The 25,000-nt window shown below is 52.8% G+C and overlaps 1 protein-coding gene across 4 annotated transcripts in view; it reads left to right on the top strand.

The window, feature by feature from the left end:
* PLEKHG5 (pleckstrin homology and RhoGEF domain containing G5) overlaps positions 1 to 25,000 on the top strand; it is a 133,275-nt gene that overhangs the window by 32,408 nt on the left and 75,867 nt on the right. The window contains exons 1-2 of one of the 4 annotated variants that reach the window (XM_048825217.2): positions 13,412 to 13,601; positions 17,456 to 17,532. Coding sequence is in view for 1 of the 4 variants with exons in the window: in XM_048825215.2 (XP_048681172.2) it covers positions 17,456 to 17,532 (77 nt within the window). In the remaining 3 variants the exon portion in view is untranslated. Of the gene's footprint in view, positions 1 to 13,411; positions 13,602 to 13,650; positions 13,979 to 17,455; positions 17,533 to 23,676; positions 23,699 to 25,000 lie in introns of those variants that run through there. The other 3 variants (XM_048825218.2, XM_048825215.2, XM_075121076.1) reach the window with 3 other exon arrangements.

The following is a 25,000-nucleotide window of genomic DNA, read 5'->3' as shown; positions in this document are numbered from 1 at the left end:
GTTGGAATCGGGACCCATCCTCGGCTCTAGGGTGACCAGACAGCAAGTTTGAAAAATCAGGACTGGGGTTGGGAGGTAATAGGAGCCTCTATAAGAAAAAGACCCAAAAATCGGGACTGTCCCTATAAAATCGGGACATCTGGTCTCCTGACTCAAGTCTGTGATGTTACCCTGCTGCCCCAGGCTGGAAACCGTAAACAAGCTCTTCCCACTGCGACAAAATGGACACAGGACTCTGGAGTCCTAGAAGCAGGCCTTGGCTGGGCAAAAGCCTGGGATCAGGGTGTGGCCAGCTTAGTCCTGCAGAGCAGGGGCTCTCAGTCTTTCCAGGTGACTGTACCCCTTTCAGGACTCTGGTTTGTCTTGCGTGCCTCCTGAGTTTCACCTCACTTAAAATCTACTTGCTTACAAAATCTGACCCAAAAATACAGAAGTGTCACAGCCCACTCTTACTGAAAAACTACTTAGGTTTTCATTTTTACCATGTCATTATAAAATAAATCAATTGGAATATAAATATTGCACTTACATGTCGGTGTATAGCATATAGAGCAGTATAAACAAGTCATCTGTGTGAAATTTTAGATTGTCCTGACTTTGCTAATGCTTTTTATGTAGCCTGTTGTAAAACTAGGCAAATCTCTAGATGAGTCGATGGACCCCCAGGCGTGCGTTGACAACCACTGCTGCAGAGGGCAGCTTGCCCTTTAAACCGGAAAGGTGCATGCTGTCCAGCTATCTCCTGCAGGCACAGTAATATTATTGCTAATTGTGGACTTAGTGCTGCAAGCCTGTGCTGCACTGCAGCTGACTCAGGTATTTGTAAGTGCCTCAGTGTTGGGCAGGATGTTACTGTGAGACATGTTTCCTCTTGCTTCATCGTGGCCATGGCAGCTCGTGGGGAGCAGGCCTTTGGTTTTCACTAGATATCAGCCAGGTTTATGAACCCCACCCCTTTCTAGACAAGCAGTAATCATGCTAGTCTGACCCTCCTGAGGCACCCAGCTGGGAGCTAGGCTCCCATGTCCATCCCAGACTCGTTCCTACACACTGTGCTTTCCCATCCCTCCTGAAACTTAGTACGAGGCTCTGTAAATCTGAACAAACTGGGTCCTTGTGTGTGGCCAGAAATGGCTTTGCTCCTTGCCTCTCAAACAGGGGTCCCAGGGGATTCAGGCTGCGTGATGTTACTCAGAAAGCCCTTCTAGGAGGACAAGATTGCTCCCAGCACCACCACACCCCCAGGGAGCTGAGCTGAAGGATTTTCATACGTGACACAGACTCCCCACGGTGCCCTCACGGGAGTGACTGTGGCCTGTGACTCTAGTAGGCTGTCCCAGCAGCCTGTTCTGAGTCCATTCTTCTCTCCTCCCAGTCATGCCATCACTGATTGCAATGGCTCCTTCTCCGCAAGCCCACTGAAAGCTGCCTAGGAGCTCAGTTCTGCTCCATAAATGTATCTGCTCTGGGCCACTGGAGTAATTGTTGGAGGAGAGATGCAATTCCCTTTGCAGAGAGTGGGAGGAATTCTGAGCTGCTGGCCCTGGAGTTAGTCACCCTCTTTTGTGTTCCGTTTTCCTAGCAGCCTCTGGAGAGACCTCAGTCCTTCGGGAGGACATTGTCTCTCTCTTGTTTCTTCTCTCGTTAGCATCAACGATTCCCTCAAACTTTATAATGTTATGATGAAGGCTAAATGAAGGAGCAAATAAATACCCCTTTATAACTGATAGAAGCCACTGCCCAAGGCATGGGCCAACATGGCAGGGCCTGAACAAGAAGCTAAGGGGTTTCCCTGGATACTGATTGCAAGTGCAGAGGCTGCGGCATTGTTTCTGTGATAGAAAGAGAGACAGACACATAAGGAAGCCTAGAGATGATGAGGTAGAGTCGTAGTGATGAACGTGGAAGCTGGGATTCTTTTGGGCCCTTTATTCGCTGGAAAGGCAGCATGGGATTCTGAGCAAGGAAACCCCTTGCTGCCGTGTGTTCCTACTGTGTCCAGGAAAAAAGGACTTGATGTCTATGCTTTGTAACTAAACAGGATGGCACCAAAGAAATATCTGACTCATATAATCTGTTTCTCCTCCTAATGGAAACAACTCAGCAAGGCCCAGGATATTGGCTGACTGCTGGGGCCAAGAGGCAGCAATAGGAAAAGAGCCAAGGTAAGATTTTGTTCCTGCAGAGACCGACTTCTGGAAGGAGTCAGGTGTGCAAAGGTGGTGGATCATTTTCTTCCAATGAAATGAGGAACTTGCTCCTAATAGCAACGAGCTGAAACTTGCTCACAGGAACCATAGAGTTCAGAGCTTTCTTGTCCCTTTCAAGCCTGAAAATTATGCTTTTGCAGGGCATTTGGTTCATGCATTTTAACTACTGACTATGCCAGTCTTTTGGCTTAGGTGGACAATGATTGTTACTCCCGCGTGGCTCCCTCCATAGGAAGGGGCTACTTGTTCCCATTGGAAAAGGCCCAGTCATGGCAGCAAATTCCCTTTGAGAAATACATTTTAATTTTCCATCTGGAATCGGTGGCTGGTTCAGGCCTGTAAAGTCTCTTCCGCACCAATACCTAGCAACGATTTCTGAAGCTGTGTGCAGCCAGCAGGGCTACCCCTTCTGCAGAACTTAGGCACACAGCTTGTCTCTCCTGAGTATTCATTGTTACATTTCCCCTTAACTCCCAGCATAGCTCCCAGAGGTTTCTCTTTCTTGAGAGAATTTACAAGTGCTGGATTCACAGCCCTGGGGCCACAAGTCCTCTGTCTGTTCACACTTCAGGGGCTGAATGATGAATGAATGATTTTATCTAAGTCTCACAGCTGTTGGAAGGCAGGGGTGTGGGGGGTGGGGGTGGGGGGGATGGATGGATCCTGCTAGTGGAAACTGCAGTCTCGGGTTTTTACTGGCTTCATACAGAGTGGAATGGTGGCCGCCTTTGGTTGCAGTTGTGCATATTCTGAAAGGACAAAAGGCAGTTTTTCTGCTGATGAAATCTCCCCCCGGTCTTGGCCCGTGTCCCGCTCCCTCTTGGCTCATGCAGAGTCCTGGTTTTATTGGTGAAAATGAAGGTGAACGAGGAGTTTGTGTTTTAGCAACATAGGCAAAAGAGGGGAAATCCCAGCAAACTTCCGGAATTCCTGCAGAATTTCAGGCTGTCCTAACTGCTGCCCGTGTCCCCAAATACTTACTTCAGTGTTAACTGACACTAGTTAATCCCATGCCTCTCTGGGGTGCTGCTTCCCTTTAGAGAGGAGAGAGCTGCTTGCACAGATGGAGAGGTCTCCAGGTATGGGATGTGTGAAGTGGGAGGGGACTGGTACCTTTTTGGAGTACAGGTGTGAGGTTTCCAGCTCTTGGAGGAGCAGGACTTGCCCGAATAAGCATTGGAGGGGGCCCTTTCCCCAGAAAAACGGTCAGATTTGTGCCTGTCAACTGAAACAGAACAGGGATCTGTAGCAATGTGTGGGGCTGGTGCCTCCCGCCCACCCCACTAAACAAAATATACGGGGAGTCCTCTCCACTGCGCCATTCGGCTGAGTTATAAGAGAGTTCATCCTGCCACATGAACTTCCTGCTGGCTCCTCTCCCCGCTGTTTCCCAGGGGGTTAGGTATGTTCAAATGATCCTGCTCCCTTTCCGTGTCAACAGCAAAGCTCCCACTGGCTTCAGTGGGAGTCAGACTGGGTCCCACCTTTGTGGTTGCTATATCAGGTCCACATTTCTGCACTGAGGTTAGAACCTGTCCCTCCCTCTTGCTATGAGACAGGCACTTTGTATTTAGCTTTTCCCAGGTCTGCTACTTATTGCCATTGTTACTGTTTCCTCTGTGAGCACCGTCGGCAAACCTGGCACTGCAAACACACTCGTGGGCACTGTGCAGGGAGTGCCGCGCAGAGGCAGCAGCTGAGGAGGAAAGACCAAGGGGAAGAGCCTCCCCAATCCATACCTGTCAGGCAGCGCAACCTGGTTCACAGAAGGCCTCATTAAACGGCGCTGTTCTGTGTGATCCCGGCTAAGTAACGGTGACACGGCTAGTTACTTAGGGTGATTAGTTCTGGGCAGGCAGTTTAACTTTATCAGCTCAGCCCAGATTAAGATTGTGCCTAATAACCCTAAGTGGCTGGCATGCGGCCCGCCTGACAACAGGTCTGAGCGTCTAGCGCTCTTCCGGTGCTGCAGTATGTGACCCCTTCCAAGAGACGCCACTGGCCCGCCTTCCCCTCCACGCTGGCATAAGGCGTGCCCCTGAAATCCTCTGCTGCTGGAAGCCAGAGGCAAAGCCCTGTGGCAGAGAATGGGGTCCCTCTGACCCTGGAAGGCTGGTTATGTGACATTGCTGCCCTGAGGAGCCTGCTGCCGCAGGCAGGAGAGATTTGCCTGCACCCTCTCCACCTCCACTAACACTGTCAGCATTGGGCAGGTTGAGCCACCAGCGTGTGGGCAGGCGCTACTCAGGCTCCAGCCTGGCCCAGGGCACACCTTGCTGTTCCAGTACTGTGTCCTCTGCATCCCACCGCCGGTGCCATCAATCCTGGCCTACTCTAGCTCTTGCTATGTCAACCCTGGCTCTTCATTGCAGAGCCTGCCGAGCATGGAATTCAGGCTGTCAGCACTGGGATCTCTCTCCCTCTGGCTTCCTTTTCCTGCCAGCCACATCCTGTCATCTCACATGGCCACTGAGTGACCCCAACTCCCCCTGGGCTGCTTTCCTGCTGTCCCATCAGCAGCAGTGCCATGAGACGCCACAGTTCCTTCTGCTTGGCAGGATTGAGGGGAGCGATCCCGGTGTGCTCTGGGTTGCAGCTGAGACGTTGGCCTTCTCAGGTCCTCTGGGGTTGGCTAGGGCAGCATGCTGGCGCTGCCAGCTGCTTGTTATGAGCTGCCGCTGCTCTTCCAGCCTGCCCTAAACCCATGTTAGCATAAGCCTCAAGGCTGATGCTGACAGGTACCCTGGCTGGCTGTCAGGATGTGGCAGGGCCCTGCTATTACACAGACACATCATTTTAATTCGCCGCAGATCCGTGGTAGTAGGATCTGAGCAATATTGTGCATCCCCCTGCCCCTCCCACTGACCCACTCACCTCTGGCCAGTGTCTGGGCACCAGCTGAGCCAGGGGCAGCCTGCTTCAGTGTCTGAAACAACTTTATTTGGAATGAACAACCACAGAGCTGCCATTTTAAAACTATACATCATGGCGCATAAGAAAAGCTTCACAATAGGATTTGTCTTAAAGACCAGTTGAACTGCTTTGGATTAAAGCAGATTGTAAACCCATTCTGGGGCTCGCTTGCCAGTGGATTTAGGAATCTTTGTGTTACCCAGGCTTTATTCCTGGTGGTGAAATTCTTCCATCAGAACTGTGCGTGGGTCTCTGCTCCAGTGTCTGACTCCCTTATTCCCTGCACCTTCCAGAGGCAGCGCGAAGCCCCCTCCGACATCCCCATTTGTCCCGCGTGCTGACAGCCATGTCTCTGATGGCAGTGCCACCAAGGCTGCAGGGCTGCCCCCAGGGGCTTGATTCCTGCTCGCCGACTCCATGGAGCCCTGGGAAAGGTCCTTTGCCTGCCCAAGCCCTCGCAGAATGCGGGCCGTTTTGAGAGCGGGCTAGAGGGCTGAAATGCTGAAGCTGCGCTGAAACCTGTCCGAGTGCGTGGGCACTGATGCCAGGTCACCCCAACCCCTTCAGCATGAAACCCTGTGGCCTGCCAGACTGGCCTCTTCTGGCCTTAAAGTCTCCAAGTCTTCCTCCAGAAATCTCCCGCTGGCTCTGTACCATTATCTCAAGAGTATCTGGGCCTCTGAATGCTGGGGCATTTACTGAGTTGGTAGGTGGGCTGGTGCCGTACAGCCCAGGGGGTAGCCCGGATGGGTCTGAGTTGCAGGCGAGAGCCCCAGCCCTGGGACACAGATGTCGCTACATGACCTAGACTTGTTCAGATTACAAGAGTTGCTGTGTGACCTAAACTTCTAGGGAAGTTTACCGCCTGCCCCACGGCTCTGACAGGGATGGGCCAGCCCAGGGATAACGAGAATAACCAGAGTCAATGAAAGCATGAATTTTGCCAGAGATCAAACCTCCTGCTTCAGGGCTTCAATCAATCTCTAGCTACGAGGGAGTAGGAGGTTTCCTGCCCCTACCTCTGAAGCACCTGGTGTTGGCCATTTTACAGGTGGAATTCTGGGCTCGATGGGCCACAGGTCTGCTCCTTCCTGGCAGTGCCTGTGCGCCTCTCTCTAGCCCTTTGGGTGCTGGCATCCTCCAGCGTGCTTGGCCTCTGCTCTTTGTGCCGGTATCTTTCCTGACTTCCTCCCAAGCTGCTTTAAGTGAGTAAAAGCTTGTTTTCTTCTCCTCCTCCAGAACTAATGTGACAGCAAAGCCTGGCTGCCTCCTGAGCAGCCCATAGGCTGGGCTGGGGACTGGGCCAAGAGAATTGCATTCTAGCAAGTTACCTGGGAGCCCCCATGGAATCTACTCACTGAAGAGATTTCCACCAGAGGCTGGGGGGCCCTGATTCCTGCTGCATCTTGCAGACACAAGAGCTGCGTTTTCCCAGAGTGTTAGCTAGCCCACTTCCTTGCTTGTTACTAGCTAATCGCCACTGTCCAGACAGTGGCACAAGCAGTTGTTTGTTCTTGGGCAATTGCTCTGTGGCTCCTGGTTCCTGGCAGGAGAAGGTCATGGGCTGGGAGGAAAGAGGGATGGAGGGAGATGAAAGGGACAGATGGAGAAAGGAAAGAGGCCTGATGTGAATTGACCCTCTTAAGGAGCTGGTTTCATTATTTACTTAACTATTACTTTGGCAGCAGGTAGATCCCTCCGAGTATTTCCTGAGCTCCACCACCCCGTCTGCTTTGGTAGCTGTATTCAGGGCAGGCACATCCCAGTCTGGCCAAGTAACGAGACTCCGTTTGTATCTGCTTTGCATTGCCAGAGCGCCTTTCATCCTAGCAACACAAAGCACTGTACAAACCACAGTCCCTTTTCCAGCAGTATAAAACTCTTGGATCCCTTTGGGCTGGAAGGAATTATGCCAGTGGGGTAGCAGAACAGTCCAGTGGAATCGGGACTGTTATTCAGGAGATCTAGGTTCTAGTCGCGTTTCAGCAGTTGACTCCCTGTGTGACTTGGGCCAGTCACTCTAGGCTTCAGTTTCCCCATTTGTACATGGGCTGTTGGTGCTAACCCCCCTGATGGGCATGGAGCTCTGTGAATGGAAAGTGCTACATATAAAGTGCCTGTTGTATTTATTGACTACTCGATGAAGGTCATTCCAGATGAGCCTGTCTTATAGCCTGGTTCCCTGCTCTCTCTGTTGTTAAGTCTCACAGATGGTCACTCTTTGTGCGGTGCCCACAACAAGGGGCAGGAGCTATTATTTTTACAGTTCTTAACTTTAACTTTTTCCATGTTTTGCTTCCATCTGAGTAACCCTGCGATGATCTCACCTCCCTCCCCATCCCTCGCTCCCTCCTCTTCATCCCGTCTGAGTTTAGATCGTTCACTGTTGGCAGCTGGGGCTGTGTTATTTTGCATCTGCCCAGCACACCACTGGGGCCATAGAATACAGGGTGATAAAGTCAAGAGGACCCTCAGGAAAGCCCCGTTCTGAATGGGTCGGTGCTGGCTTTGTGTATCTGAGCTGAACATGGAAATTTTAGGGATGCTGCCTCCCCTGAACACACTTAGTCCTCTGGCAGGAGGGGATTCTGTCCTGGGACATAGGGGAAACCTGTGAGATCCACCAGAGCCTTTGGTAATGAGCAAAGCGCTTTCCGCAACTCTGTCGCTGTCCCAGTGCTTACTCCTCTCTCCGTCTGCTCCTGGCCTGGCTGACACAGCTCTGGGGCCTCTTCTGGCCTCTGTTGTTCTGCGTTGCCTGTCTCTGCCAGGCTCAACTCCCTTCCAGCAGCCTGGCTCTTCACCTCACCTTCCCTAGTCGCAGACGCTGGACCATCTCACTAGTAGCTGAAACCAATCAGTCGCTTCCACTTCTTCACCCCGTCTCTCCTGGAGACCAGCTGTCTGGGGTCTCAGACCGGGGCAGCTGCAGCCTCAGGATTGGTTTCTCTGCCCTGGCCAGAAATGACAGCATGTGCCTAGGTGGTTCCAGCAGCCCTTTGCTGGGAGATAGCGAGAGATTCATCGAGGTGGTGACAGTCTGATGACAATGAGTCTCCTGTGCATTCAGGGGTCCCATGAGATGATGAATTGGAGCAAAGCTTCTGGTTATGGAGGGTGTTCATCGAGGGTTTGGTTAGAGGCCCATTGTTATGGGCCATTCTTCCCTGTCGTTTTCCAAGCGACATGTGGGCGAGTGAGTGTAACCCAGACTGCATGTCTTTGGAAGCAGCATTTCTCCCATTGAAGGGCAGAGATGTGGTGTGGGGGTGGACGTCTCAAAGCCTGGAGCTGGGGGAAAGGGGACAGAGTAGACCCATGGAGACATGCTCCCCTTTGCAGAGCCAGCTTTGTGTATTGCCCGGCACAAGTGGATTCATATGGAGAGCTTGTTGCTGTTAGTGGGACAGCTTCATTGATAAGCCTTTGTCTTTAGTGCTTTTCACCTGAGGATCTCACAGCTCTTTACAAACCCTGATGAGCTGAGCCTCCCAGCAAGGTAGGTAAGGGATATGCCACTGAATTAAAGTCACCTCTGTGGCGTAACACAGAAGCTGTTTGACGGTGCACAACATCACTGTGTGATGGTTCATGACAGGCAGTGAAGACTCCTGCATCCAGTAGAAGTGAAAAGGGATTTAGGTCAGCAGGGTGTAATCACCTGAGCTGGAACTTGGCAAGGATGCTGGCACTGCGTCCACTTTCACATTGCAGCCTGAGCCACGTTTGACCACGGCTGACTGGCCACGTCCCTTTGCAATAAGGATGTCCATGTCTCGTTCTCTCGGGGCTCCTTTGTGTTCCTTAACCTGTGAGTAAATACAGATTCTCTGTACTGAGCTGTGGTTCCCACTGCTCTGCGACCCATTGATAAAATCTCCATGCTAGGGAAGGTTTGCAGCTTTGGCCCATTGCTGTGTTTGAGATTATTGGACATTTTTGGAGCTGGGGCCCAGAGCGGCAGGTCAAAGGGAAATCCAAGCTACGGTCAAGTTGCGTGTACCCCGTGTGAAGCTGGCAGGAAGAGAGAGGCTGTAATACACTTGGTTAGGTGCTAAATACAAACCTGCCCTGAACGCAGCAGCGCTGCCATCTGTACAAACAGCAGCCCTGTGTGCTCCGACGCACTGCGGCTCACCGAGCTCCGTGCCAGCAGTTCCCCCTGGGAGTTGGAAAGGACTTCTCTGCTCTGCTCCTCTCGGCCTCTTACTTCAAAATGTTTGAAAAACAGTTTTTCAGCCTGCAGTCAGATATTTCCTCCACCATCAGCTTGAGAGGAGAAGAAACGTATTTGTTTGTCTTGTTGGCAGGGCCCAGGGGTGGGAGAGGAGCAGGGAGCTGATGTCTGGGTTTTGGAACCCTGCCATGTATGAACCCTGGGCAGTTCTGCATGCGAGCTGGTATTGCTCTCCCTGGGGAGGTTCACCCAGAAGACACTCAGTGTTCCTTAATGCCACTCTTCTAGTTGCACAACCTCTGGGTTTGCCACAAGCTGGAGAGAGACCTTGTGGGACTGTCTCTACAGGAGGTGGATTCCCTTTGAGTCCATGTTACTGTTCTGGGACTGGCTTCCCCCATGGAATAATTAGATCAACATTTGATACATCCTCTTAGAATTCTTAAACCTCAACTTAAACCTTCTGTAGAAAAACCTTAGATTTAGACTGCTGGCTTAACCCTTAAATCACTGGCTTTCCCCAGACTGCCAGCAAATGAATCCTTAGCATGCCAATCTCTCGACTCTGCAGCCTCTAAAGGATTAATGGAAATACAGCATGAATTCCAATTCCAGTCACTCTGGTTGTTAGTCTGTATTGTAAATTGCAGTCTGACTCCGCTGATATTCAAAGCTTAGTTTCAGTGCACAGGAAATCTTGCTGCTTTTGAGGTGGTGAGATGCTTGTGGGCTGATGAGTTGACAAAGGTCCAGGAGACCTGGGAGGAGTTTTTAGAAATGATGCATATGAGGAAGAGCCATGCAAATACTCATTATAGTCTAGGACTGTATAACAGATATACCAGATTCCAGACAGCCGTTTCCTTTCCCTTCTCTTTTACTGCCATTCTTTCCATTTCAGAGAGTCCCTTTAGATCTGTTCCTACTGTTCCCATATTGTTTGTTTCTATGATGATTATCCATGCACATGTGTATATAAAACTCTCATAAACAGGATAAATTGCACGCGAATGGAGGCCCTACCGCTCCCTTGGGAGTTACATGGACCCTCTTTCTCTCTGTTCTGTGTAACGTGCTTTCAAAGGAAGCGTCTGGCCTTTCTCTCAGCCAAACGGAGCCTGGACATCTAGGCAGAGTGCCCAGGAGGCTAGTGGTCTCTGGAAGATACAAACCCAGATCCAGCTAACCAGCGAAGAGCCACTGGCTGCCACATCCCTATGCAGAGTCATATTTTTGCAGAAACTCTCCTCAACTGAAGAATCAGGCACCTACAGGTGACCCTAAAATACAAAACCAGACTAAAAGAGCCCCCAGTTCCCAGGAGCCACTCACTGCACAGCTCGGAAGCTGAGTTGTATCAGGGGCGGGTTTAGTGGGTTTCAGTGGATGCAGCAGCTCGGTAGGTTGGACCAGGGGAAGGACAGATTACCTGGATGGATTTGAATAATTCTCCAGTCTGAAGGCTCCTTGCCTCTGGCTGCCTTCCCCAGTCCACGCTGGGCAAGGAGGGGGAGCGGCATCCAACACAGCGCATCTCCCCCAGACTGGCATTGTCGCAACCTCCAGCACTTTGTTCACACCTCAGGGTAATTCTGTCTGCCCCAAAGGTCCTGCTGCCTGATAACTGAAACTCTGTGACCTCCCGCACGCACCGGGTGAGAAACAGAAGGTGCTGGGCTGTGCTAGGGAAGAAGGAGACACGCGACTCCAACTAAGGCCACATGCCCCTCTCAAACACATCCACATGGCTCGGGGGCAGTGCTGTCTGCTCACTGAGCCCTGAGCCAGCAGTGCCTAGCTGTGGAGTTTGGCTGAGAAGAGCCACCCTGGTGCATTCACACAGGACTCTCTGCGGAGAACCAGAGATGTCAGGGATGGGAAGGGCCCCTCCAGTCCATTTCCCAGTGGCCAAGGGGATATTTCCTAGGGCTTTGCAGTGTTACGGTCCCAGTGACCAGGCATAGGCCCTGCCCCCAGGTCTGAGAGTGATTTAACCATCCCTCTCCCTACCTCAGCCTCGCCGTGTGGCAGCTAAACACAGGCTGTCTGTGCAGCAGCAGTGGGAGGGTGACATGGCTTTCCAGAGCGGGGTGTGGTTCTGTGGCATCCTTCCTCGCACGCCAGCCTGAGTCTGGGAGCTCGGATGAGGCTTGGTTTTCCCATGTGCTGTTCTGGGGAGAAGGGAAGGCAGCAGGTGCCAGTGAGATGGCCCTTTAGCGGAGGGGCTGGGGCCTGTTCGTCCAGGAGAATAAAACAGATAGCTCTGCTCTCAGCACGGAAGCGCTGGCCTGTCTGAAATGAGGAACTCGGGGGCTGTGCTGAGCACCACGCAGCCCGGCTAGCCCCTGGCACTCTGCAGCGGAACGGCGCTCACTCCGCCGGTTGCCTGAGCGGCCAGTCTCGCCACGGAGAGGCTGGAGCCTTTGCAAAGGCGAAGCGCTGAGGGCGCTGCTGATGGCACTAGCTGGAGCCGGGCGCAGTGTGGGCAGGCGCCAGGGACGGTGGGTGAGGCGCCAGGCACTGCACAGCCTCAGCCGAGGAACGCGCCTGCAGGCTGCGACTCAGCCGCGTCAAGCGGGCTTGTATTAAGCATTCCATTTGCTTGGGGTGAAATGGGAGGACGAAACCACGGGGCAGCTTCCGCTGTGTGGGGGGCAGGCCGGTGCGGGGGCTGCGGCATCCCAGGGGGATGGTGCAACCCTAGAGCATCAGGCCATGCGTTCGGGCAGCTGGTGCTCAGGCACCCTGTGTGAGCTGGGAAAGTGGAATCCTTGTAGAAGGCAGCTTACAAGGAGCTGATCTGGGATTTGCAGTGCAATGATCTTCCTGTCTCCCCCGGGGGAGCACCAGGGGTTTGGTGTGCAAAGCCTGAGGGGTGTGTGAGTCCCTGTCAAACAGCTGGGGGCACTCGCCTGGCCGCTTCTTTGAAGCAGGTGGCAAAAGCCAGCCCAGAAACTATGCTGCTGCTCTCGTGGTCCGTGACTGGTGCTGACGGGGGGGCGGGGAGGGCCCGCTGCTCGGGTTCTGCCGTGATGCCAGCTGGCTGTCCTGCTGTCTGGACCAATACCTCCACCTGTTCCATGGGAATCCCGCTTCCTGGTGCTCCTGGCAGGAAGGTCTGGTCTCTGCAGGGAGGCTCCATGCGTTGCTGATACAGGACATAGCTGGATGGGGCTGGCCAGCTAAATGGGAGCAGCTCACCTGAGCCTAGCACTGGGTCTGGGGAGGAAGATCTGGTCCTTCCCACTTGTGACCCTGGTGCCCAGGAGCCCTGACTGGAAGTAGGATTTAATATAGGTCTAGCTTCATGCTCAGTCTTGCTGTGGACCCAGGGTGGGCAAGCCCTGCTGTCACCAGCTTTACTGTCTCTAACAGCTGACTCCTTCGCGACCTTGTTCCTCGGGGAGAAATGGTCTTCAGTATCTTGCTGCTCTTTGAGAAAAGTCCAGTGTTCCCATCCCCGGCGGGAGCAGTTCCAGCCCCTGAGCTGTGTCTCCTGGATACTCTTTCTCTCCTGCCCGTAACCCCCGTCACTTCCTCGGGCAGGTCTCCAGCGCTGAGGCAGAGGTGGCAGGAGAGTGCCCAGCATTGCATTCCCAGACACCCGTCTCTGTCTGCGATAAATTAGGGTTTCCCATTCATCTTCCACAGACTGCTGCCTTGACCAACTGCCCCCGCCCTCCCCTGCCTCTCCCAGGGAGGCTTGTCTCCTCTAGGCCTGTCTTCTAGTCCCAGACCTAGCAAAGCTGGATGCATTTGAGCAGTCCCACTGGGCTCCATGGGGTGACTGTGTGCACCACCTTACTCCCCTGTGGACGTGTTTGCAGGATCGGAGCGGGGACTGTAAGTGCCTTGGGGCAGGGACTGGCTTTATTTGTGGCTTGTGATCATGGAGCTTGTAGGTGGGACTTAACGTATTGTTAGTAATAGTAAAGCCTGGTCATTGTTCTCCCTCTCTGACGCATGCCTCTGTGGCTCCTTTTGGAGCTGCCTGAGCTTGGTGTCTCCTCTGAGGTCACAACCTCCCTTTGCTGCCTTCCTCCCCAGGTCTGTCACCCAGCAGAGCTGCACGGGGAGCCGTGGCTCAGTTCCTGCTGCTTAGTTCTTGTGTTCCCAGGCGCAGTCTGAGATAAACACATTTCCTCAGTGCACTGTTGTGTCTGCATCTCCCAGCTCCGCTTCCTCCTTCCTGACGTGTTCGGCTTGGAAACTCTCCTCCTGCTCCTTTGCAGCTCCTACTCAGTGCCCTGGATCAAATGGAGCAGGAAAGACCCCATCCCTACGGCTTCCTTCATGAGTGGGTGAGTGCTGGGCTCTTCCTCAGGGCTGGAAACAGAATAGTGGCAGCTCTCCTCCCGAGGAGGAGACAGGATCTGCCCTCGCTGCTGGGGCTGACACTTGGCTGCCTCTGCCACGTTTGTATAACAATACAAACTGCAAACCACGCTGAATAAGAAGCTGCTACTGCCTTATTCCCTGCAAAGCCTCCACTGAGGGAGGTTCTGTGGGAAAGGGACGCAACTGGAGAAACTCAGGGCACAGTACCGAGTCCCCAAAACAGTTTTGAAAAAAGTCTCTCTCTGCTGGCTTCGTAAACCCACCCAATGATCTCATTGCTATGGGGGTGCTTCACAGGGGAGCTGCAGCCTCCTGGAGCTTGGAGCGCCTTCTGGAAAAGGTTTGTGAAAGGAGGGTTTCTGTTTTGTCTTGGTGAGTGACCGAAATGCCTGCCTGCCTGTACTTCCCTGCAGCCCTTCTCTGACTGGGGCCCAGGACCAGTACAGCAGCAGGGAGTTGCTTTTAGCACAAGAGCTGCCTAGATGGTATCAGATAAAATTTCCGGGGACCCTTCCCTGGATCCTACGCTTGGGTTCCATCCCCGTCTGATTTATCTGTAAAGATTCATTATGCCTAAAAGCAGAGTGTGTTTGCTCTCTAAACGAGCGTCCGAAGGATGAGTTGGGTACTAGCCATGGGTAATAATCCAGGATTTGAATCTCAGAGGCCAAATCTCTGTGGAGGATCTGTAAAGAACGGTCATTACTTGAAAATGTCTGACAGTCACAAATGCCCAGTGCGTCTGTCTGTCCTACAGGAGACCAATCCTGTGTAGTCCAAGACACGCTGCTGCCCTGGGCGGTTTCCAGCAGCAAAGGCTGCTCGCTGAGAGGTGGTCGTGTTGTTGTGTGTTTGGAAATCTCCTTGCGCTGGTCCCAGGGTGCGGGGTTGAGTGAGCTCCCGGGTCTGGGCTGCGCACTGCGCCGGGGCTGAGCTGGCAGTGTCATTGCATAGGTAGCCCGTGGCATTCTTGGAGTGGGTTATAGCGAAGCTCTGTGACTTCTGCCAGGCGCGCCAGTGGGGTGACCTGCTCTGGACAGTGGAGCATCGTTAACCACTGACCAGCAGCTGTAAGGTGGCACCTTTCCTGGCACAGCGCCAGCCTGCAGCTTGGAGGGTTCAGTGCTGCTGCTTAGCCCCTTGGTGTGTTCTGGGGAGTTGAGCACAAACTCAGACTCCCCCACACTCCCAGGAGTTGATGGACCTAGCGCGCTTCATTGGTCAGAGCGGCCTTTTGAGTCCCATGAAGCTTTACGCATGTGCCCTCAGTCCTAGCCCTGACCAGTCCGCAGCTGTGCCGGGCACCCTGACTGCTGCTGCGATCTCGCTGGGCTGTCTCTGCTCCCGCACAGAGGCCAGCCCTCCCTGCTCTGGGAGAGCAGAAGGGGTAACTGGGGGAAGGGGTAGATCTGGAACAGAGCTGGAGCACCTGGCTGTGCGACCATCATCCTTGCCACCTAACGGACTGGCAGGGACAGAGATCTGCCTAGGGTGTTTCTAAGGCCTCTGACCTCGGGATCTACCTGCTGGTCTACACCCTTCAGCAAGATCAGATTTCTACAGGGGACTCTGCAGCTGGGGTGTGGGGGGAGCAGAGACACGCATTGAAATGAACCAGAGCACAGTAAGGATGAGGTCTCTGCCCACCCCAGTGCACAGAAACCGTCCTCTTGAGGCAGGTGGCAAGGACGCAACCCCTGCCTGACTCGGCAACAAACCCGAGTGAGAGGGCAGGCACGTCTGACAGTAGATGTTGGTGGCAGAGCAGAAGGACTAGGCTAACCAAGGCAGAGGGCAGAGCACAAACCCCAAGCAAAGGTGAGTGGCTGTGTAGAGATTAGTGACAATGTGCAGAAAGAGACGATAGACCAAATGCAGAGGCTTTCCTGAAGACACAAGCATAGGGCCCCCTTCGCCCTTCTTGAAGTTGCTGGTCAAGATACCCACTTTCCCTTGGAAGAGGGCACTCACTGCTCCTTAGCTCCCAGCCTGCCACTTGGATACAACCTCCACCTAGAACGGAATTCTGAGCGGGAAAGCTGGCTGCGAAGCCGCTGGCAGGGGAGATTGTGGGGCGTGAGGAGAATGTTGGGGGCTAGGCCTCGCACTGCGGAGTAGGTGAACGGAGCACTAAGCCCAGAGATGGGGCTAAAAGGAGAAGGCGTCAACACTTCATCTCACTCCTTAAATGGGAGCCCGTTTGGCCACGGTCAGTGCTCTAAGTGGAGAGGAGCTGTGGCGTGTCAGTCCTTGCAAAACAGCAGCAGACGTAATCGGCTGCTTGGCCTGACGCTGCCTGTGGACCGAGGATAATGGCCTTTTAAACGCTCTTTGTTTATGGTATCTCGTCTCTGTATAATCAGGGGCTTAGTGTTGTAGCCAGTAAAGTCTCTGAAGTCAGTCAGCAATGAATTCTGAGGGTTATAAGCTGGATCATGCTCCAGTACCAAAGAGCACCGCAGAGGGACCGACCTGGTGCAGCCTGTCAGCCCATTGCCATGTTGATCAAATTTTGCCACTTGGCTTCAATTTTCTGCATGTTGCCAATCTTGGAGGCTCAGAGCGAAAGATGGATTAATCTCTGCCCTATGAATTTGGGGAGGGTTGTTTTTCCCCAGTAAGTGCATTGACAACAGTTGCCTTTGGAGCACAGTCCAGGAGCTGCAATCTGGGCTCACTTCTGGGTATTGGGTGGTATGAAAGTACCCTGTGCTACAGTGATGGACAGAGATGAAGGTTTGGGAAGGCACAGGCTGCAGTTATACCTAATTAGCTGAGAACTCCCATCCTGTCGGCTCCCTGCTGGAAGTCAGGCTCAGTCCCACTAGCACAAATCTATCCCTGAAGTTATAACTGTCCAGGTTTGGGGATCACTTGTGCTTTGTGGACACTTTCTGATCCACCTCAGTAGCTAAAGGCAGCTCAGAATCCTTACGTTGAGCTCCGAATACAGGAGCAGCCGACCGAGTTGTTTCAAGTTTCTGGAGGGTCTCCAGTGTCATTTATCGGGTTGGGAAGTGGCACTTCATAAGGCAGGATAATAGTTTCCATTGCTCCTGCCCCACTTTGCAAACTGCTTGGTGATGAGGAACAGAGCTCCCCGGCAGGTGTACTCGTGCGTCTGGTTCCTTTTCTCCCCCTTCCTTCAGCTGCCCCCACCCCCTCCCTCTTGAAAATAAATGGCGTAAGCCTACACTTTCTAATGTGCCCACGAGTGTGGGTGCCTCTGGCCGTGGGCCCTTAGGAAGCGTGTGGGTGTGTAACTGTTACACGTTGTTCCAGTCAGCCAGTTCAGGGAGGTTTGCTGCTGCAGCTCCGCTCTTCCGACAATGTTCCCTGTGGGTTTCTGCTCCCTTCCTCCCAGTTCTGAGCAGTGACCAACGAGAAGCATAAGGTGCTTCCCATGCTAGGCTCTAGCTCCATTGTGTGAAGCACTCCCCCCAGGACTGCACCCAGTGTGGGCGCCCCCACTGCCAAGGGCGTGGGTCGCTGGGTTTGGCCACAGTGAACGGAGCCAGGCTCTGCTGGAACTAGTTTGCAAACGGTGGTCTAACCTCGGCCTATGTTTAAAGCCATTCTGCCTAGTCACTGCAGCACAGAGCCACGGGAGCTGGGCTTCACAGCACAGTCTCTCTCCAGCAGAGATCTGCTGTCCACAGGGGAGCAGTGTGACCCTTGGGGCTGGCTGGCTCCAGGGACCGTGACCTTGGGGGTCACCAGCTCTAATCCAGACTGGGAATGACTGCACAGCACTGCCCATTGGCTGTCCCTTCCACCCCGCTCTGTGATGGCTAACTTCCTCCTCCTTCTTCTCCAGATGATCGGACTCTAACAGAGGACAAGGTTCTGCGCTGCCAAAACCCTGACTGCATTGACAAGAGGCGGGCTCTCAAGGTACTATGGCTGGGGTGTGTGGGTGGGTGCGTTGGGGGGTTTTATTGGGGATTCGGGGGGGTTCCCCGGGAGGCAGGGAATATTTCTAGCTCAGAGCTGCCTTGATGCTCCATAACTATTAAAGTGGGTGCTAAAGACACAGCTGGCTATCTGGCCTCATCTCCCATCCCCAGCATAAGAGCTGTTCCTGCCCCTCCTGGGCGAGGTGGGCTGAGGGTGGAGTCACAGGCCACACAAGCATTTGGATTGAGGTGGGCACCTATGCGTGCGGCCGGCGTTCCCATTCCCAGAGATGGTGACGACACCGCCAGTTCCGTCTGGATGAATGACTCCCAGGAGCTAGCAAAGCCCAGCCATCTTATCAGGAAGAGGTTTCTCCACGGAGATTTAGGGCTGCCAGATCATTCAGTGGCTTCTTACGGAGCTTAAGTGTTCTTGGCAGCGTGACAGAGGGAAGTGTCTGTCTCTATAGCCAGTGAGTGCAAAGAGGAGTCTGGGGAGACAGCACTTACCACCCTTTCCCACCCCCTCTCCCTGCCTTGCAAACCAAGATGTCAGTGAGTTTTATGTGAGCCCCATTATGTCACTTTGTTCTTCCTTGTGGCCCTTGCCAACAGAATCGTGTTTCCAGACAGTCACAGGAGCCGGGCACTGGCAGCTGGCAAATGAGTCATTTCAAATGGGCTATTGAGTTTCTTTGGCTCCTTGTCTGAGGATCCTCTCTGGCTGGAGCCAGAGGGGCCCACAGAATGTTCGCACCGGGGCCGGCTGTCATTTTCCTTTTGCTTTCGCTTTTAAGGTGCCTTCTCTAAAATTGGTGATGGAGCTGTTTGACCCCATGTGAGTAGCTGGGTCTGAGTGCAGAGCCAGGGATCCTAGAGAAAGTGGAAAATACAGTAGCTCCAAGGTATCTGCTGCTGTACTTACCTGCGGAGACCCACGTCTCCCTGGCAGCTGTCTGATGCCGACTCATGTGACACATGTCTCTCTGCCATGGCAGCGTGTGCGGGAGAATGGGGTGGAGCAGGTGCATGAGACAAGTACCCTGAGGTCACACGGCTTGCTTCAGCCCAGCCTGAGTGTCTGGCAACAGCTGGACTCTCTCTCTCTGCTCCTGGGGCCCCTGCTGCAATGAGAGAGAAACTGCCTCAAACCATAAAACTGGTGTAGTGCTCTGGTATGGGCCACTGGCACAGCATCCACATGTGAGCAGGGACAGGTTGGCTTTTTCATATGTGCTCTCCAGTTTGCCTGCAGCAGGGAACCCTGTCTGGGGTTAGCAATCAGAATAAAACAGAGAGAGGCAGTGCAGACATCTTGGCTGGGGGTCTGAAGACCCTGACGTAATCCTGGCTCAGCTACTAACTTGTTGTGTGACCCTGGGCAAATCACCTTCCCAATCTGCAAAATGCTGATAGTGATACCAATCTTCCTCACCCTTGCGCTGCTCTGAGATCTGTGGAGGACAAGCCGTGTGTGTTTGTGAGATCTGTGGAGGACAAGCACTGTGTGTGTGTGTTTTCACACACTTTTTTTGTCCAAAGATGGGCTCTTTTCTAAAGCAAAACCTAGCACAACAAATTGTTGACATTATTGCTTTTCATACAATTTTCTGCATTTTTTTAATCAACCGTTTTATTCAAGTTATTGTGGAAATGTTTCATTTACTGAAACCATATGCTTATGGATAAAGAAAAATTTCAATTACAATGTCAAAAACTTTCAATAAAAAATTCAGTTACAATATTGTGAAAAATGCGTCCACTTTACCTCTGCAAACCAGAAACAATTTGGAATTTTTTTGGCAATGTTTTTCCCATTTTTTTCAGCCATCTCTTCTCTCTTGGGACTGGCCACTAAAGAGGAGATGAGCTCCTTGGGGCAAGACACTATCTAAGTAGCTGGGCATCCTGAAGTGCTCTGGGTATCGGGACGGAAGGTTCTGTTTGTTGGCTAGAATGGGTGCATGGCAGCATTTCCAGTGCCTGGGGTTAGTACTTGTGGGACGCCACTCTGTGCTCTTGGCAGTGGGAGTTGTGAGTCTGGGGAGTTTCTTAGGCAGACACTTTGGCGAGCTGGTTTTAATTGTTGCATCTGGGTCTAGAGGGCTTTGGGCAACAGGCACATGCTCTTGTGTCTGAAAATATTCCCTGCCCCTAGATACCTGCTCTCTGGAAATGTCCTGCTGGGCATTCAGCTCGTACACAGGGAATGGGCATTTTCCACCTTGGGGTGGGTTTTGCAAGTGACAAGGGGAGAGATTTTTAACGGCTGTATGGTCTGTAGTGCTGTCCCCAGTGTAGCCTAGGCTGTGTCTGTCTGTACTCTCCACAACGAGGGGCAGACATCAGTTCCTGCACTTTCATTTTGGCTCTTTTAAGTCTCACTATACTAGTAAAGTTGGGGAGTAAAGCTGACTGGCCAGAAGCCATTTAACAGCTAGCTGCTGACTCTTTATAAATTAGCCATTTAGTTGAAAGCATAAAGCCAGGCCATTGGCTGGGGATCTGGGGCTGCTGAGACCACAGACTGCCTTTACGGTACTTACCTTGGAAACAAATGGTGTTCCAGACAGGGAACGTCAGCCAGGCTGCTAATTTTACCCTCTCAGCGAGGAGCACGACACGGCCAGCCACTGGCCTTCCAGCTCTCAGACACTCCATCTGCCGGGAGCTTTGAGTTGCATGTTCTCTCTGGAACCTGAAAGCAATCTGGGGTAGCAGCGGATTCTGTTCAGTGTCAGCAGCTCCCGTATAAATCCCCTGCCAAGCTCCCTTGTAGTGCTGCTGAATGCTGTACACAATCAACTACTTGTGAGCCGAGAGCCCACCTCGTGTCACTTACAGCGTTGCCCCAGGATGGGAAACTGCAATAGTCAGATGTTGGGCGTTGAGTGTGCACGGACCGTTGCCTGCCAGGGGTGACGCTGCATCTCCTGCTCTCCTTCCTGGAACCCAGAGGTGGTTATCTCAGCTGCTGCACTGTCTGTCTGTCTGGTGACCTGCAGGGCAGGAGTGCTCTGTCCCTTAGTGACTGGGCCAGGGTGCCATTCTGCAGTGAGGAATGTCCCTTGAGGAGAAGGCCTGAACACTCTGCCATGGTTGTTTGTGAGCCCTTCCTCTACACTGGCCCAGGGAAGCCGGCAGGGGAGCGTGGAGCAGCGCTCTGATTATGGAGCGCACCGCGCTGCCTTCCCTACGGTCCACAGATCCATGCCTCTGACTTTCCCAGCGGGAGGGAGGGGGGCGGCTGCCAGCAGCAGAGTTCAAAGACCTGGGGCCAGTGTGTCCCTCCCTAGGTGGAGTTTGCAGGGCAGATGGGGTGGTTTGGGTACCAATGGCTGTGATTTCCTGCGGGTTGGCAGTAGGAGCTTTCCAGTAGCTCTTACAGAGCCTGGCGCATGCAATGGGGCTGGCAATGTGTCAGCAAGTGGGTTTCCTGCTCCGGTGAATTCAGGCCCCTAGCCCCCAGCACTGCGGGGCTTGTGTGCAGCAGTGTCAGGGGATGGGCAGGGTTGTCTCTGTTGTCGGCAGGGTGGGGCGATTGCTTGTCTTGGATGAGCAGTGGGCATGGGAGTGAAGCCTGTTTTTAACCTATTCTGCATAGCAGAATGATCGTGATTTTTTTTCCATTCCTTAGTTCCTGGGCTCCCGGTGGGTTGTTAATATGGCACATGGCCCTGCAGCTCCGTGGCTGGCATGGATTCGTCATGAATGGAGCTTGTTCCCAAGTCCCCAAAGAGGTGCCTGGGAAAGCTCCAGGTGTGCCAAGCTCTGTGCAGCCCCCCACACGGGGAGCAGAGCCCTAGGTCGCAGGCTCCCACACACAATGGGATTATTGTGAGAGCCAGGGCCCCTCCCTCGGGGCTAGGTGGAGCTTTCGCAGAGGGCTGCTGCTTCTGCTCTGGTACTTACAGCAGCGCTAAAGAAGAGACTGGAAAATGAGCTAATGCGTCTTTCGAGCATGCACAGGAAATCTCCATTTATCCACAGACTGTCTGCTCAGCACAGTGTGCGAGTTTTAACCAAAGAACAAAGGAAAGGGCAGCAATCAAAGGCACAGTATGTGAGATGAGGTCATCTGCTCTCTGCACAGGACGCTCCACCCCTGAGCCTGGCCGGGAGGAAGGCGCTCAGTTCTAGGGACAGGCTGGGAGTTCTGTGTTAATGCTGTCACCCCAGAGCCCAGTGGAGATGCCTAGGCAGCAGTCCCTAGAGGCACTGGAGGGCTGTGCTTGCTCTTCAGTGATTTCCAGCCTCCCTAGAGCAAGCAGCCCAAGGAGAGTCCAGCTGGGATTTAACTTCACCATCACAGCTGTTCCTGATCCGATATAATTCAAGCTAATCTAATTGAGCCTGTTCATCCTGTTTAGTTGCAGGGAAAGAATTAGTTTGCATGTTGACACAGCCTGCAGAGGAGGGACCTCTGGGAGGGTGGTGCCCCCTGGCAGACTAAAAATGGGGTGCAAGGTGCAGGAGTCTGCCTTGCATGGTGTCATGCCACCTCCAGTGGTCCTGGAACTAGGGGGTGCTGCAGCCCCTGGCTTGAAGTAGTAATAACATACACCAAATACATGGTTCCCATCATCAGCACCCCCACCATACAAATTGTTCCAGCCTCCTGGCCACCGTCTGGGCTGCTGCCAGCTGTAACCCATTCACAGGAGTGTTACAATCACTTGCAGCGGGAGTCTGGAATCACACAAGGGGTCTGGAGTTAGCAGAAATGCAGCTCCATGTCTGCGACATCACAGGTGTTTGTCTAGATAGGCTCCATGTCTGTGTGCAAATGGGGCATGGGGCCGTAGTGGCCAGGTGTTCATGCAGCGTGTCAGAGCGGAGCTGGTGTGGGACTGCCAGGCTCTGTTGAGATGGCAGAGTCCTGCTCTGGGAGTGTGGGAGAGAATTGCTGATGGGGCAAGGGTCTCTGTCAGCAGCAGAGCTAAATGGTATGTTGAGGCTTGTTGCTTTCCCCATTTGTGTTTAGTTCTTGGGTTTATTTGGGCAAGTTGCAAAATTATTTCTGAATGTGCCAGTGACCTTTGCCCAGACAGTGGGGAGAAGTGAAGATGGTGTTGTTAGGTATTCACCAGAAAGAAGTGTCCTCAGAAACAGATGGGGAACTGGGAGTGAAAAGCTCCAAAGCCCATTACCAACTTCCCAACCATTCCCATCCTTCATGGTGACCCTACTCCAGGGGCCTGTCACACTTCCCTAAGGCACCCCAGAAAGTCTCAAGGAATTCTCAGTCCAAACCTGAGATGCACACAGCCACAGTGAGCGACAAGGGCTTTAACCTCTCTACAGCTCATGATTCCTCAGATCCACCTCTCCCAGAGGCAAGGCCCTTATAGGCTGTTGGCCAGGAGAATTGCATAGCTGCATGTCTAGGAATGGCTTCCTGGAAGTTTACAGGCAAACTGCTCTTGCCTTTGTGCAGTGCAGAGTGGAGGCCAAGTGTAACAGCTGACGCTAACTGTGGAAGTGTCTTCACCATGAAACTTATCCCAGTGTGTCTTACACACGTCATCATCATCACCACTCCCTGAGCGTTTCCCAACTCCGTGAATGGGGCTGCTGCCTGCTGGGACCTAGAGTCACCGCTAACTGGGTGTGTTTGATACAGTGCATGCCACGCAAGACGGTTTATGACTTTGCAGCTCTGCATTCTTCTTCCATCTCCTGGTACAAAGTCTCAGCCTGGGACAGCACAGCCCTGTCTCCTTGACCCTATGTCACTGTGCTGCAGAGGGGGAGTCTCTCTCTCTCCCTCTCTCCCTCCCTCTCTCTCTCTCTCCAGTGGGAGTTTGTGTTACACATTTAAACGTTTAACTTGCTCTCATCAGCAGCTTTTGGAACACATGAGTTACTGGTCCCGCATCCAAGTGGGTCTGGGAGAGTGGCCAGCCCAGTCAGTGCGTCGATCTCCACATGCCCATGCACAGAAATAGTTCTAGTGAGGATCTCGCCTCCTAATCTAATTGATCGTTAATGTAAAGCTTGAGTGGATTTAGGGCATCTTATCTCTTACTGATCAACCAGCTCTGCTGGTTCAGGAGCTTGCTCTGGGAATGTTCTGCTCCCCCTCTGCACTGAATCTACAGGCAGCTAAAATTTCCGCTGGCTTTTCAGACATTGGCTATTTCCTGGTGACCGTTTTATTCCAGGTAAGTGTGGCAGGTTTTTATAAATGCATTCTAGGGAGCCCTGGCTAATGCTTCACTTGAGCAGCTGGCAGTTTGCTACTGATGCGGTGTTGCCGAGTGCTCCTTCTTCCCTCCCGCTACATCCTGAATTTCCTGGATTCTCGGATGATTTATGGGGTGATGTCCCCCTGAAGGTGATGGAACAATTCACTGCTCAGGACATTCCCCGGCAATTAGCACCCAGGTTTTCCAAGGGGCCTAGAATCTGTTGTCACTAAGGCTTGCGGCTCATTTGCAGTGGCTCCTGCCCTTTGCTGGAAGGGTGAGATGTGAAAATTCTTAAAGCCACAAGAGATATTGTTGTTTAGTCTTAAAACCTTGGCAACACCACTAGGAACTTTTGTTCTAAGCAGACGTGTGGGGCTGCTCTGTTTGCTGGAATTAGGTGCTGGATTTTGAGAGGAGCAAGACGAATAGAATGAAGCAATGACCCTTAAAGGGAGCTGCTCTTGGCACAGATTTCTGAGGATTTTCACTCCCCAGCTATTTTTAAGGATGAGTTTAAAGGGGGAAGTTAGTTACGTTAGTAAAGCAGCATTTGGGCAAGGGTTTGGAGAGGTTCCTGGCCTTTCACCTTCGCAGCATTCACTTCAGAGTCAGTTTTGAGGAGTGGAACAAGTGTGAAGATCACAACTTCCCCATGTTCGTCCTCTTGCCTCCTCACAGCCTGGCAGGACTGGCTGTTTCTACTCACAAGAGACCCAGGATGGCAAACAAGAGGATGGATGGCCCAGTGGTTAGGGGATGAACCTAGGACTTGGAAACCTGTGTTTAATTCCCTGCTCCACCACAGACTTCATGCAGATCAGTTTGTCTGTGCCTCAGTTTCCCATCTGCATAATGGGGATATCAGTACTTCCTTCCATGTTCTACAGTGGATTGTGAGGTGCTCAGGTACTCCTTAATGAGGGCCATGGGAGTATCTAAGCTAGGCTAACACAGCCAGATGGGTGCTGTATCGGCAGAGCCCAGAGAGGGGACACAGGCATGACCAGAACTGCAGGGGATGCTTGGACTTCTCTGCTAGGAAACAAACTGCCCTCTGCGATTGTGTCTGGTGGTCAGAGAGCAATGCAGGACGCGCCCCTTTGCACAGGCCTCGCTCTACTGCACAGTCAGCAACATTGTCCTTTCCCAGAAAGGTGGGTTCCAAAACAACCCCCCAAAAGCAGGACCTAACTGAGGCCATCTGTGTGACGAAGTGGGACTGTTCTTAATGTTTCCTCTGAATAGTCTGGGGGTGCCTCAGTTTCCCCTAGGCAG

This window comes from Caretta caretta, chromosome 18, assembly GCF_965140235.1.
Source record: "Caretta caretta isolate rCarCar2 chromosome 18, rCarCar1.hap1, whole genome shotgun sequence".
In the NCBI taxonomy this organism is placed as follows: Eukaryota; Metazoa; Chordata; order Testudines; family Cheloniidae; genus Caretta; species Caretta caretta.
This window is presented reverse-complemented; position numbering and strand designations above follow the sequence as displayed.